Source organism: Aotus nancymaae, unplaced genomic scaffold (assembly GCF_030222135.1).
Source record: "Aotus nancymaae isolate 86718 unplaced genomic scaffold, 86718_ANA_hifiasm-v0.15.2.pri h1tg000051l, whole genome shotgun sequence".
NCBI classification, from domain to species: domain Eukaryota; kingdom Metazoa; phylum Chordata; class Mammalia; order Primates; family Aotidae; genus Aotus; species Aotus nancymaae.
This window is the reverse complement of record NW_026988465.1, coordinates 24025019-24038186: the sequence shown is the minus strand read 5'-3', so window position 1 is coordinate 24038186 and position 13168 is coordinate 24025019. Positions and strand designations below refer to the sequence as shown.

At 42.3% G+C, this 13168-nt stretch overlaps 1 protein-coding gene and 1 non-coding gene across 2 annotated transcripts; both read right to left on the bottom strand.

Annotated features, from left to right (window-relative positions):
• Positions 1 to 398: 398 nt before the first annotated feature.
• On the bottom strand, positions 399 to 492 carry TRNAI-UAU (transfer RNA isoleucine (anticodon UAU)). Its single transcript has 2 exons — positions 455 to 492; positions 399 to 434 (listed from the first exon to the last, which is right to left on the bottom strand). It is a non-coding gene; the product is annotated as a tRNA-Ile (tRNA).
• A 5392-nt stretch (positions 493 to 5884) lies between these two features.
• LOC105726431 (DNA dC->dU-editing enzyme APOBEC-3G-like) lies at positions 5885 to 12298 on the bottom strand. Its single transcript, XM_012465897.3, has 2 exons — positions 12276 to 12298; positions 5885 to 7089 (listed from the first exon to the last, which is right to left on the bottom strand). The coding sequence occupies exon 2, from the start codon at positions 7071 to 7073 to the stop codon at positions 5958 to 5960; it is 1116 nt and encodes a 371-aa protein (XP_012321320.3). The 5' UTR covers positions 7074 to 7089; positions 12276 to 12298; the 3' UTR covers positions 5885 to 5957.
• Between the last annotated feature and the right edge of the window lie 870 nt (positions 12299 to 13168).

Genomic DNA, 13168 nt, shown 5'->3' with positions numbered 1-13168 from the left:
GAGAAGCTCTTCCTCTTCAGTCTCCCAACCGTGCTCCAGCCCTCAGCTTCCCAGACCTTCAGGAAGTTCGTTGTAAATTCTCCCAGGAGCTGTTTTATTGTCTACTTTTCAGGAATGAATGAATGAATAAATAAATAAATGAATAAATAAAAAAAAGAAAGAAAAAAGAGATGATGTTCTTTACCTGAGATCGGCATGCAAAGTGGAGACAGAAGGGTCCACCTAACCCTCTGCAGCGTAACGGATTTCCTTGGTAATTGGCGTTGCTTGGTTCTAAAAGGGCTAAGGAAACCACTAACAATAAACTCTGTGCGCAACTCCAAACACGTTAAAGACGGTGGAGTAGGATTACAGGGGTAAAGGCACTTCAAGTGGTGCTTTCTTGGGTTGGAAAACAATGCTCCAGGTGAGGCTCGAACTCACAACCTCGGCATCGCTCGCACACATACTGCCATATAAGTACCGCGCGCTAACCGATTGCGCCACTGGAGCACCCAGCTCCTACTTCCGGTCATTCGTTACACGGCCTACACGGGAACCTCGGGCGTGTTCGCTCGGGTCTTCGCAGCACGGGTTACCCGGGCGCGCGCCCTGAGTGTCTGGGCCGCCTCTGGCCCGGACGGGTGAGAAGGCGGACCGGGTTCAGCTGCGGACTCCACGGGAGCCACTGGTACTGAAAGCGCGGAGCCTACTTTGTTTGCGGAAACGAAAGCGAATACTTGTTTCCAAGGTGACCTGGGAAAGGGCGGACGCTCGCTCCGCCTCAGGCGTGCTCTGAGGACCTCGGAGCGGCCGTGTGGGAGGGCGGGCGGGCGCCCCAACGCTGCGCTGCTTCCTGAGCCCTTCCCTTGCCTCTCCCTGGGTCCTCCTCTCGGCGCCGGAGGAATTCCGCCGTCTGCGCGTGCAGTGCGGGTGGGGGAATCCCTGAGGGGATCACGAAATCCTTCAAGCGGGATTTACCAAAGCCGTTCCCTTCCTCTCGCGTCCGTTCCCGCTTCACGAACGTGCTCGAAACCGAAGGACGCAGCTACTGAGAGGAAGTGGTGCTGGGCTGCGCTCTCCGCGCTAAAGAGCCTGTGAGGAACAGCCCTGCGACAGGGCCTCTGTTTCTTCCCTGGAGCATGCCTCCCTGGGACCTAGGAGCTAAAGCATCCGAAGCAGGCCCGGGACCGGGTCTCGGAAATGCTGGGCGTTAAACTAGGTTTTGGAGAAAATGTAGACATTTTCTGTAGCACAGGCTAAAGACCTGTGCTTCAGAACGTTTGAGAGCAGAGGATGGGGAAAGGGCTGTCTCTAGAAGGTAAATGTGTGTGGGAGGCGGGGAGCGCGTGCTTTACGCGGAGTATCGGGCGTCTTTCTTACGGATGCACGATGTGGAACGGAATGAGAGATTTAAGGCAGAATTAGCTGGCCTTTTAATGCCAAACAGTTTTTTAAAAAATAAAAACTGTATTTAAGGGGTACAACATGATGTTTTGATAAATGTACACAGTTAAGTGATTTCTACAGTCAAGCTAATTAACATAATACACTCCTCACAGTTACTATTTTGTGTAAGCGGTAAGAGCACCTGAAGTGTCCTCGCAGCGGTTTCCAATGCACAGTGCAGTATTGACTATAGTTATGCTCTGCATGACATCTCTAGACTTATCCTACAGAACTGCAACTTGGCACACTTTGACCAACATCTCAAACATTTCCACACGTCCCCACCCCGGTAACCACTGTTCTACTCTGCTTCTACCTATTTAACTCTCTTAGAATCCACATATGAGATAACCAGTATTTTTCTTTGTGTGTCTGGCGTGTTTCACTTAGCATAATGACATTCAGGTTCATCCATATTGCAAATAGGACCTTCTTTTTTAAGGATGAATAATATTCTATTGTGTATAGATATTACATATACTTTATCCATTTGTTGGTGGATAGACACTTAGGTTGATTCCATATCTTGGCTATTGTGAATAATGTTTCCATGAATATGGGCATGCAGTTATCACTTCAAGATCTTGATTTTATTTCCTTTGGGGATGTGAACCCCAAAAATTTGAGACAGGGCTCAGTTAATTTAGAAAGTTTATTTTGCCAAGGTTGAGGACGCACCCCGTGACACAGCCTCAGGAAGTTCTGACTACAAGTGCCCAAGGTGGACGGGCACAGCTTAGTTTTACACATTTTAGAGAGACATAAGAACATCAGTCAATATATGTGAGAAGTACATTGGTTCTATCCAGAAAGGCAGGACGAAGCAGGGAGGGGGCTGCCAGGTTACAGGGAGGTGAGAGACAAATGGTTGCATTCTTCTGAGTTTCTGATAAACCTTTCCAAAGAAGGCAATCAGAGTTTGCATCTATCTCAGTGAGCAGAAGGATGACTTTGAATAGAATGGGAGGGAGGTTTGCCCTGAGCAGTTTCCAGCTTGACTTTTCCTTTTAGCTTAGTGATTTGCGGGGTGCAAGATATTTTACTTTTGTGATATATACCCAGAAAAGGGACTGCTGGATCATATGGTGGTTCTATTTGTAATTTTCTGAGGTACGGTCATACTTCTGTTTTCCATAAAGGCAGTACTAATTTGCATTCCCACCCACAATATAAAAAGGTTCCCTTTTCCCAAAATTGGGTGTCAAGTGGATTAAAAAAAAAAAAAAGTTCCCTTTTCTCTACATTGCCAACACTTGTTATTTTTTATATTTTTAAAACGGTTATCTTACAGGTGTGAGGCGATGTCTCATTGTGGATTTGATTTGCATTTCTGTAATGATTAGAGATGTTGAGCATTTTTTCTATTGGCCATTTTTATGTCTTCTTTGGGAAAATACCTGTTCAGTTTCTTTACCTATTTTTTTAATCAGATTTGGTTTTCTTGCTTTTGAGTTGTGTGAGTATCTTAGGTATTTTGGATATTAACTCCTTATCAGATATATGGTTTACAAATATTTTCTCCCAGCTAATCGTTGCCTTTTCATTTTGCCCATTGTTTTCTTTTCTGTGCAGATTTTTCTTTTGATTTAGTCTCACTTGTTTACTTTTGCTTTTGTTTCCTGAGCTTTTGGTGTCCTTTCCAGAAAATCATTACGAAGGCCAGTGTCAGGGAGGTTTTCCCTTGTGTTTTCTTCTAGGAGTTTTACAATTTCAGGTCTTCTGTTCAAGTCTTTAACCTATTTCGAGTTGAATTTTATGTAAGATGTAAGATAAGGGTTTAATTTTATTATTTAAATGTGGGTTCCCAGTTTTCCCAGCACCATTTATTGAAGAGGCTGTCTTTTCTCTGCTGTGTATTCTTGTCACCCTTGTCAAACGTCAGTTAACTGTAAATGTGAGGATTTATTTCTGGGTTCTCTATTTTGTTCCATCAGTCTATGTGTCTGTTCATGTCAGTGCCATGCTGTTTTGATTGCTATAGCTTTGTATAGTATATTTTGAAGTCAGGTAGTATGATGCCTCCAACTTTGTTCTTCTTTCTCAAGATTGCTTTGGCTATTTAAGGTCTTTTGTGGTTTTATACAAATCTTAGAACGTTTTTATTTCTGTGGAAAATATTGGAATTTTGATATTGTGTTGAATCTGAATATTGCTTTGAGTATTATAGACATGTTAACAATATTAATTATTTCTATCTACAAATCTTTTCATTTACTTTTCATCTTCAGTTTCTTTTATCAATGTTTTACAGTTTTCAGTTTATAAATCTTTTACCACCTTGGTTAAATTTATTCCTAAGTATTTAAATTTGTGTACCAATCATAGTTGATATTTTAAAAAATTTCTTTTTACACAGATTGTTGTTGGAGTAAAGAAACACAACTGACTTTTGTATATTTGTTTTATATCCTACAACTTTATTGAATTTATTAATTTTAATAGCTTTTTGGGTGGAGTTTTTAGAATTTTCTACATATGGAATTATGCCACCCGCAAAAAGTTTTACTTCTTCTTTTTCAATTCAGATGCTTTTTATTTCTTTTTCTTGTCTAATTGCTTTTGCTAGTACTTCCAGTGCTATGTTGAATAGACATGGAGATAATGGTAGGCCGGGCGTGGTGGCTCACGCCTATAATCCCAGCACTTTGGGAGGCCGAGGCAGGTGGATCACGAGATCAAGAGATCGAGACCATCCTGGTCAACATGGTGAAACCCTGTCTCTACTAAAAATACAAAAATTAGCTGGGCGTGGTGGCGCGTGCCTGTAATCCCAGCTACTCAGGAGACTGAGGCAGGAGAATTGCCTGAACCCAAGAAGCAGAGGTTGCAGTGAGCCGAGATTGTGCTATTGCACTCCAGCCTGGGTAACAAGAGCGAAACTCCGTCTCAAAAAAAAAAAAAAAAAGGAAATGGAGACAATGGTAATCTATGTCTTGCACCAGATCTTAGAGGAAAAGCTTTCAGTTTTTCCCTATTGATTATGATGTCAATTGTGGAATATTCATAAATGGCCTTCATTGTGTTGAGGTAATTTTCTTCTATACCTATTTTGTTGAGAGTTTTTATCATCAGTGGATGTTGAACTTTGTCAAATGCTTTTTCTGCATCTATGATTATGTGGTTTTTATCTTTCACTCTGTTAATGTGATATATCACATTGATTGATTTGGGTATTTTAAACCACCCTTGTATCCCAGGGATAAATTCCACTTCATCACAGTGTATAATGTTTTTGATGTGTTGTTAAATTCAGTTTGCTATTATTTTATTGAGGATTTTTGCATCTATGTTCACCCAGAGATATTAGCCTGTAGTCTAGTTTTCTTGTGGAGTCTTTGTCTATCTTTGATATCAGAGTGATATTACGTCTACTTCTATTTTTTTGGAAGGGTTTAAGAAGGATTGGTATTATTATTATTATTTTTAATATATGGTAGAATTCAGCTCTGAAACCATCTGGTCTTGGGCTTCTCTTTTTTGGGAGGTGCTATGGTTTGTATGTGGTTTGTCCCCACTAAAACTCACACTCAAATTTAATTGCCAATGTAATGGTACTAATAGGTGGGGCTTTTAAAAGGTATTTGGATCATGAATGGATTAATGCAGTTTCACTGGAGTGAGATCTCATTCCCTTGGGACTCAATTAGTTATTATGAGAATAGGTTATTATAAAGTGAGGCTGCCTTTTGTGTTTTGTCTCTTTGTACACCCATTTCCCCTTTGTTCTTCTTTCCACCATGAGTTGAAGCAGCACAAGGCCCTTGCCAGATGGGATGCTTTATTTTGGACTTCCCAGCCTACCAAAGAGCTAAAGAAACCTCTTTTACTATCTTGAAATAAATTGCTTACCCTCAAGTATTTTGTTAAAGCAACACAAAACAGACTATGACAGGAGGTTTTTAAAAATTATTATTACTTCACTGTCCTTATTTGTTATCAAAATGTTTAGGCTTTCTATTCTTTTTTTTTTTTTTTGAGACAGAGTTTCACTCTTGTTACCCAGGCTGGAGTGCAATAGCACGATCTCGGCTCACCACAACCTCTGTCTCCTGGGTTCAAGCAATTCTCCTGCCTCAGCCTCCCGAGTAGCTGGGACTACAGGCGTGTGCCACCATGCCCAGCTAATTTTTGTATTTTTGGTAGAGACAGGGTTTCACCATGTTGACCAGGATGGTCTCGATCTCTTGACCTCGTGATCCACCTGCCTCGGCCTCCCAAAGTGCTGGGATTATAGGCGTGAGCCACCGCGCCCGGCCTAGGCTTTCTATTTTTTTTTTTTTTTTAGTAGGTTTCAAACTTTTCTGAATGTATTGAGCACAGTCTTACTACTGTAGCACATAAATTTTTGATTAAAGGTAATTCACTCTAATTTTAAAAATAATCTACTTGTCAGGAGCGCATTGCTTTGCTGGCGTCTGTGATCAGCTGGAGATGGTGGTGAACAGCCTGGTTGCACTTCTTGGAAGAAGATCTTTTATTCTGCTGCTCAACCCAGGTCTCTGCCTTCCTTAGAGACTGAGGCTCATCCATCAGTTTCCCTGGAGAATGGCCTGCAGCCTCCCACTCAGGACTTGGCTGTGCTCATCTAGTCCCTCCCAGGGCTTGAAGGGGTGTCCCTGGTGATCCACAAAGGTGTCCCAGCAGTGCCTAAACTCACTATATTTCATCATGGAAATTGGGGCCCTAGCTCTGTCCAGCCTGCGCAGGCCCTTTTTATATCCTCGTTGATAATTATAGATGCGGGCAGCGAAGATGCACAGGTTTACGTGTGGGTTCTCTTGAAGGAATTCAGCCACCTTCTTGGCACAGCTGAAGCAAGGGCTCCAGGAGATGAAGCAGGTGACCCTATAGTGCTGGGCCAGGTCCAGCTTCCAAAAGGAAATCAGGTCCAGGAGGCACAGCTCTGCATGGCGGCCTTCAGGGAAACCCGGATTATTTGAAGCCTCGTTGAGTATGAAGCCCCTGTGCTGGTGCAGCGGGACCCAGGTGCCATTGTGCAGGTGCTCCACCTCGTAGCACAGGTAGGTCTGGTGCCGTCCAAGGACTGAAGGGTCATTGGCAAAGTTGTAAGTGAATGTTCCTGGATCCATCAGGTGTCTGAGAACCTCCCCCAGCGTGATGCGCAGTAATGTATAATGTTTAGGCAGCTTATTCCAAGGCTTGTACAATCTTTGGTTGTCTACGAACTTGTCCCAACAGTGTTGAAATTCGCCATAACTCATGATCTTCATGGTGGCATGCGGACTGTCTCTTCTCTGACACAGTCTGCGAAGCTCCTCCCGGTAATGTGGGTCCCAGAAGTAGTAGAGGCGGGCCACGAAGATGGTCAGGGTGAACTTCCTGTCCTCGGCCAGGAACTCGGCCACATTCCTTGCACACACTGGGCAGGGGCTCCAGGACACAAACCAGGTGACCTCATACTCCTGGTCACTATGCAGCTTCCACTTTCGGAACCAATGGAGGAATCTCATCGCTGGGTGGTGTTGAGGCTTCGAATAGACCTGGCCTTGAAAGGTCTTTGCAACCAAAGGGGGCCTCGAGCGGTCGTTCGTTTTCATTTTCACTTCGTAGCACGGCCAGATGGTGTTCCGATGAGAAAGGATGGGTCTATTATAAACGTTGTAGAAGAACGTGTCTGGATCCATTCGCACCACCGTGTTTCTGATCTGAGGCTTCATCTGTGGCCAGCTAGTCCCAACCATGATCTTTGTCTGGACCACTAGGGTTTCACTTTCTGCTTTCTATTCTTGATCCAGTCTTGGTAAGCTGTTTATTCTAGAAATTCATCCATTTCTTCTAGGTTATTTAATTTGTTGACATAATTGTTAGTAATAATCCCTTATGATCTTTTCTGTCTCTGAGGTATCTGTTGTAATGCCCTCTTTCATTTTTTATTTTATTTATGAATTTCTCTTTTTTCCCTTAGTTATCTAGCTAAGGGTTTTTTGTTTATATTTAAAAAACTCTTTATTATTTTTCTATTTTTTCTAGTCTCTGATTTATTTCTCTACCAAACTTTTTTTTAATGTAAGCATTTGTCATTATAAACGTCCCTGTTAGGATTGCTTTTGCTATATCTGATAAGTTTTGATAAGTTGTATTTTCATTTTTATTTGTCTGAAGATTTTTGTTTTGATCTCCTACTGAACCAGTGCTTGTTTAAGATTATGTTATTTAGTTTCTATATGTTTGTGAATTTTCCCATGTTCTTGCTGTTAATGATTTCTAGCTTCATTCCATTGTGTTTGGAAAAGACACGTAGTATGATTTCTGTCTTTTTGAATTTGTTAAGACTTGTTTTGTGACTTCACATATGATCTGTCCTGGAGAATGTTCCATGTGTGCTTCTGAAATATTGTCCTGCTATTGAGTGAAAAGTTCTAAATATGTCTCATAGGTCTATTTGGTCTATAGTGCTTTTCAAGTTAGCTGGTTATTGATTTTTCTGTCCATATGCCATGTGTTCTATCCTTTATTCAAAGTGGGGTATTGAAATCTATTACTATTGTATCGTCAGTTGGTCACCTTGACGGTGTCCCGTAAGTCCCTTAAGCTATGTTGACTCTTTTTCAATTTTTCTTTTTTCTCCTCTGATTGTATGATTTGTAATGACCTGTCTTCAAGTTCACGGATCCTTTTCTTCTGCTTGGTTTAGTCTGCTGTTGAACCCCGCTATTGAATTTTTACTTCAGTTATTGTATACTTAATACTGTGATTTGTGTTTGTTACTATTCAATTTTTTAAACTCTTTGTTGAAATTCTCATTTTGTTCATGAATTTATCTCTTGACCCTAGTGAGCATCTTTTTTTTTGAGATGGAGTCCACTGTGTTGCCCAGGCTGGAATGCAGTGGCCTGATCTCAGCTCAATGCAAGCTCTGCCTCCCAGGTTCAAGCGATTCTCGTGACTCAGCCTCCCAAGTAGCTGAGATCATGGATGTATACCACCATGCCCCGCTAATTTTTTTGGTATTTTTAGCAGAGATGGGGTTTCACCATGTTGATCAGGCTGATCTTGAACTCCTGACCTAGGCGATCTGCCCACCTCGGCCTCCCAAAATGCTAGGATTGGTTACAGGCCTGAGCCACCGCACGCAGCCCAGTGAGCATCTTCATGACCATTACTTTGAATTCTCACATGTGGTAAATCATTTATCTCCATTTCATTACAGTCAATCTCTGGAGATTTGTCTCTTTCTTTTGTTTAGAACACATTTTTATATTTCTTCACTTTTCTTGATTCTGTATTGGTTTCTTCACATTAAACAACCACCTCACTCAGTCTTCACTGACTGGCCTGATATAAAAGAGCCTTACCAGTTAGTCCAGCCAGAGATCCTGCCTGGGTCTCCCTCAAATCTTTATGGTCATAGACCATCATCTTTGTTCTTAGTGGCCCCCAGAAGACTAGAGTATGCCAAGTCCCATTAGTATCCTGAAACGGGCAAGACAGGAGCCAGTCCCTCATGTAGCAGCTGGAAAAGTTGGGATGTTAGATGTGTAGTCCAATCCTTTCTCTCCTCAAGCAGAAGCTGTGAGCTGGAGTTTATCATCATTTGCTCAGCACTGAGCCAGGAAGGATAGCTGGGGCAAATGCCTGCACTCTCAAAGTGCACACTTTTCTTTTTTTTTTTGTTAATTTTTATTTTTTTAGAGACAGGGTTTCACCATGTTGGCCAGGCTGGTCTTGAACTTCTGACCGCGTGATTCACCCGCTTCGGCCTCCCAAAGTGCTGGGATTACAGGCGTGAGCCACCGCACCCAGCCAAAGTGCACACTTTTCAAACCATTACTTTGCTATCTGTCACCTTCAGGGGCTTAGCAAATGCTACCAGATAACTCTGAGAGACAGGCACTTTAACTGTAGGCTTGTTTCTGTCTCTGGAATGAGCCCCAGAAAGGAGGTGCAGGAGGTGCCCACACACCTATTCGGCCTGGCGACAAAGCGAGACTCCGTCTCAAAGAAAAAAAAAATACACAAAAATCATCCCAATTTCCTAGAGCTTACATTTAGTAAACTTCAACGGAGGTTTTTAGCAACAGTCTGGTTTTTCAGCTTACGTTCATCTGCCCACTTATTTGGTAATTCCTTCATTGGCATTATATATCTTAACATCATTCGGGTAGAGTGCAAAGGATGTAGCATATCCCATTGATCTTTAACACATAACTGGTTTCCACTTACATCTTCCCAGATATTTCCCAGATTATTCTGTGTTCTCTCTCAAGTGTCCTTCATTCTAGTACAGGAATACAGTATTCCTGCCTAGTCAGTATTAGAAATTAGGACTAAGGGCACAAGCTATAGTTTTAAGGGCATGCATGTGCCAAGAGGAGCAGAGCCATGCTGGATTGAAGGGTATGGGGGTGACATTTTTAAGACACGGGGAGCAAGGTAGGATCTCACACTTGGGGAATAGAGTTCACATACTTATCATGTCACTAAATTTCCTGCCAATAGGGAGAGAGGCAGAAATCACAGGGTTCTACTGTTGAGGAGAAGGCTAGGATGGGCCTCGGTGTAAAAAGGCGCTGGTGAAACAGAGTGTAAGCAAACAATGAAAGCTGAAGAACATTTCTGGCAGGCAGAAACAGAAAGAAGGTTAAGAGAAGAAATAAAAGAGAAGGTAACCTGGGAACATAAGCAGTAGAACTGAAAAAAAAGGCTGTGGTTCCAGGGGAGAATTCAGGAGGGGTAATGTTGAGTCTACAGAACATCAGAAAAATTTTTTACTTCTCTTGACATCACCAAGGAATGTATTTGACATGTGGTGTGGCTTTTTATTTTTCCTTGCTGTTAACAGATACTCATTGAGATCCTGCTACATGTAAAGCACTGTGACAAATGTGGTGGGAAATTAAGAATTCAGGCTGATTGTCCTCTAGGGACTTTTAATCTAGATGGAGAGACAAGATATATGCCCAGGAAAAGCTTAGTAGCAGTACAAGGCTGTGTATGATTGTGTTCAAGTAAGTGATTCAAATAAGATCAAAGAGAAAGATCTCAGTTCTTGCTGGTGAGGGACACAGGATCAGTCTGTGGCCCCAAGAGGATTTGGTTGGGGTATGAGAAGGAGGGAAAGTCCTGGGAAATAAGTAGGAGTAAAGACAAGGAGACTGGCGTTGGTGGGTGTTTAAGAATGGAAGAAATCCCAAAGGGACTGAGAAACTCTAATTCATTTGACTCCTTTTATTTTTTTTACCCAGTGCTTGTTTGTGTGAAGCCTGGGATAATTAGACTCTATTACATTCTGATCCTCACCTGCACTCTCACTGGTTCTGCCCTTCTGTGGTTGGCCTTCAGCCTCTTGACCTGAGTGAAGATAGACATCTCAGGCAGTTCCCCAGTCTGCTCAGTGCACTCTTTGTAATCTGTAGTGGTGAGGTCACATGTTGGATTCTTCTATCAAAATCAAGTAAGTTCTTTTCTTGAAAGGGAGGGTCCAGCTCCAATCCAGTCCCTTCCAGAAATTGTCAGCATCTTTTTCTGCCCTAGTATACCTGAAGGAAACATTCCTACTAGTAGTAGTGACTCATTTCAAAGCATATCGTATCCAGGGGCCCTGTAGGGATACCAGCTCAGGTAGACTCATTATTCTAGATATTTTCGCAGCGTTCTTCTGCCTCTACTCCTAAGCTTCCCCTGAGCTACCCTTCGTTCCTGCTTTAAGCCCCTAAACTGCATCTTTTAGCTCTCTGGGCACTCAGACTCAGGAGGGAGGTCTAGAGAGCTGTTAGCCTTTCTTCTCTCTTCTTCCGTAATTCAGACTACTTCATATTTGGTCGAATTTTCAGGATTAGCGCCCTTCTTCTCTCCTTCCTGAGCTTCATACTCCTGGCCTTCCCTCATTTCTTTCATGATACCTGGAAATGCACCTTATCTGTGCAATCACCTTTACCCTTATCAGTAAGGAATAGGAGGAAGGGGGTTCCATCAATAGTCCTGGTTCTGGGCGGGGTGGCATTTCATTAGACATAGTCTCTTGGAAACTGCTCAGGGACAGCTAAGGAAAAGGAGGATCCAGTGGGGTGGGGGGGAGGTAAAGAAACTAGAGTAGGAGGAGCTAAAATGACAACTTAGGTTCTGGGAATTACCCATAGGCAGTAGACTAAGCTAACTAGGTGATGGGTCATCACCTTTTTTCCTTTTTTTTTTTTGAGTAACAGTTATCTATGTGTGCCTTGCATTACTGCTGCACTCCGCATACTTTGAAAGTAAATAAGTTGCAAAAGAAAGTGAAAATCACCTTTCTCTACCTGTCTTTCATCCTTTTATGCATTGCCACACTATTTCTCTCATCTGGTAAGTGTTCTTGGGGCTTTTAGAGTGGAAGTTGGGGCAGGTCCTGAATCTAGGACCATCATATCTATCAATTTCAACTGTTTCCCTTGAGCACTGTTAGTTTCTAGGCATGTATTTGATACAGTGGCTTCTCATTTGCTCATCACAGCTGTTCTTACTCTACGTTAGAATTCTGCCTTCATAGAAGGCAAAGAATCTATTTCTCTTATAAATTCTGTTAGAACCACATCTTGGAGGTAAGCGGATTCGTAAAATAAATTGTAGTCGGGCAAGGACTGGGATAAAGAAATTGGATCAATAGAGTAACCTGCACTTAATTTTTTATTTTTTACTTTTCTTTTTTTTTCCTGATCTCCTACCACCAGCATAAGCTGTACTTTAGGCTCCTAAACAACATTCTCATTTGTTAAACCTGTTTGAAAATGTAATTTTTAAATAAATATCAAGTGTTGTAGTCATTTTCATCTTCTATGTCATCATTCTTCCTTCAGGAATTCTCTGCTGCTTCAGCTCTCTGCCTTGTTGGCTTTGATGTGCACTACTGCAACCAATCCAAGCTTAACCGGTGCAAATACCAGTAACCAAAGTGAATCCAATATCAAACAGAGAGGAAACTAGGTAGAGATGGCTAGGCTGACCTTGGCAGTGGTGACAAGGCTAACCTCTGAAAGTTCATGTCTAGCCTGTTGTTCGAGACTTCATAGCCACACACACACTATTGTTTAACTACTATGTAAGACTGAAGAGAGTTGGCCTTTTACTAATCATTGCTCAAATATGGATTAGGAGTCTAGGAACCTGGGTTTTCACAGGAGAGAAGACACAGTTGGGTGTGTGAAAGTGAATGAATCTTTGGCTCTTGGAGACTGATAATGAAAAACTTTGTCCTCACCTTGAAGACTCCCTAGGCTCATCCCACCCACTCACTGTTATTTGTGGTCCCTGGCAGGATTTTCTAATAGTAACAAAGCTTTTTCTTCACCTATGAGGCCTGAGTTTTGGTAAAAACTCTCTGCCCTGTGGGAGTTTCATGACTGGGATCTTTTCACTTCTGCATTATTTAGGATTCTTTTGGTTATAGGAAACAAAATCTTATCCAAACCACCTTAAGCAACAACAAAAGAATGAATTTATGGGAAAGATGGAAGAGTAGCTCATTATCTCAAAGGAAGTTCTGGTGGGATCAGGTTACTCAAGAAACTTTGGGGACTAGCACCTGGAACTCGTATCTCTCAGAATACTCCTCACCCCTCACCTCCACTTGTCTTGGAGGCTTCATTCTTTCAGTCAGAGAAAATGTCAAGTGACATGGGCTCTGGCAGTCCTGAGGAAAGGGAAGGGTGGATCTCTCTCCTAACTTCAGTGTATGAAATCTAAGAGGTCTCATGGTCACACTTGGGGCATTTCTCAATCTTATGGTCAGAGGCATGAGTCTGTT

Bases quoted from the DNA above. Each gene is read 5' to 3' on its own strand.
- LOC105726431 (XM_012465897.3), bottom strand. From the start codon at position 7,073: ATGGATCCAGACACGTTCTTCTACAACGTTTATAATAGACCCATCCTT.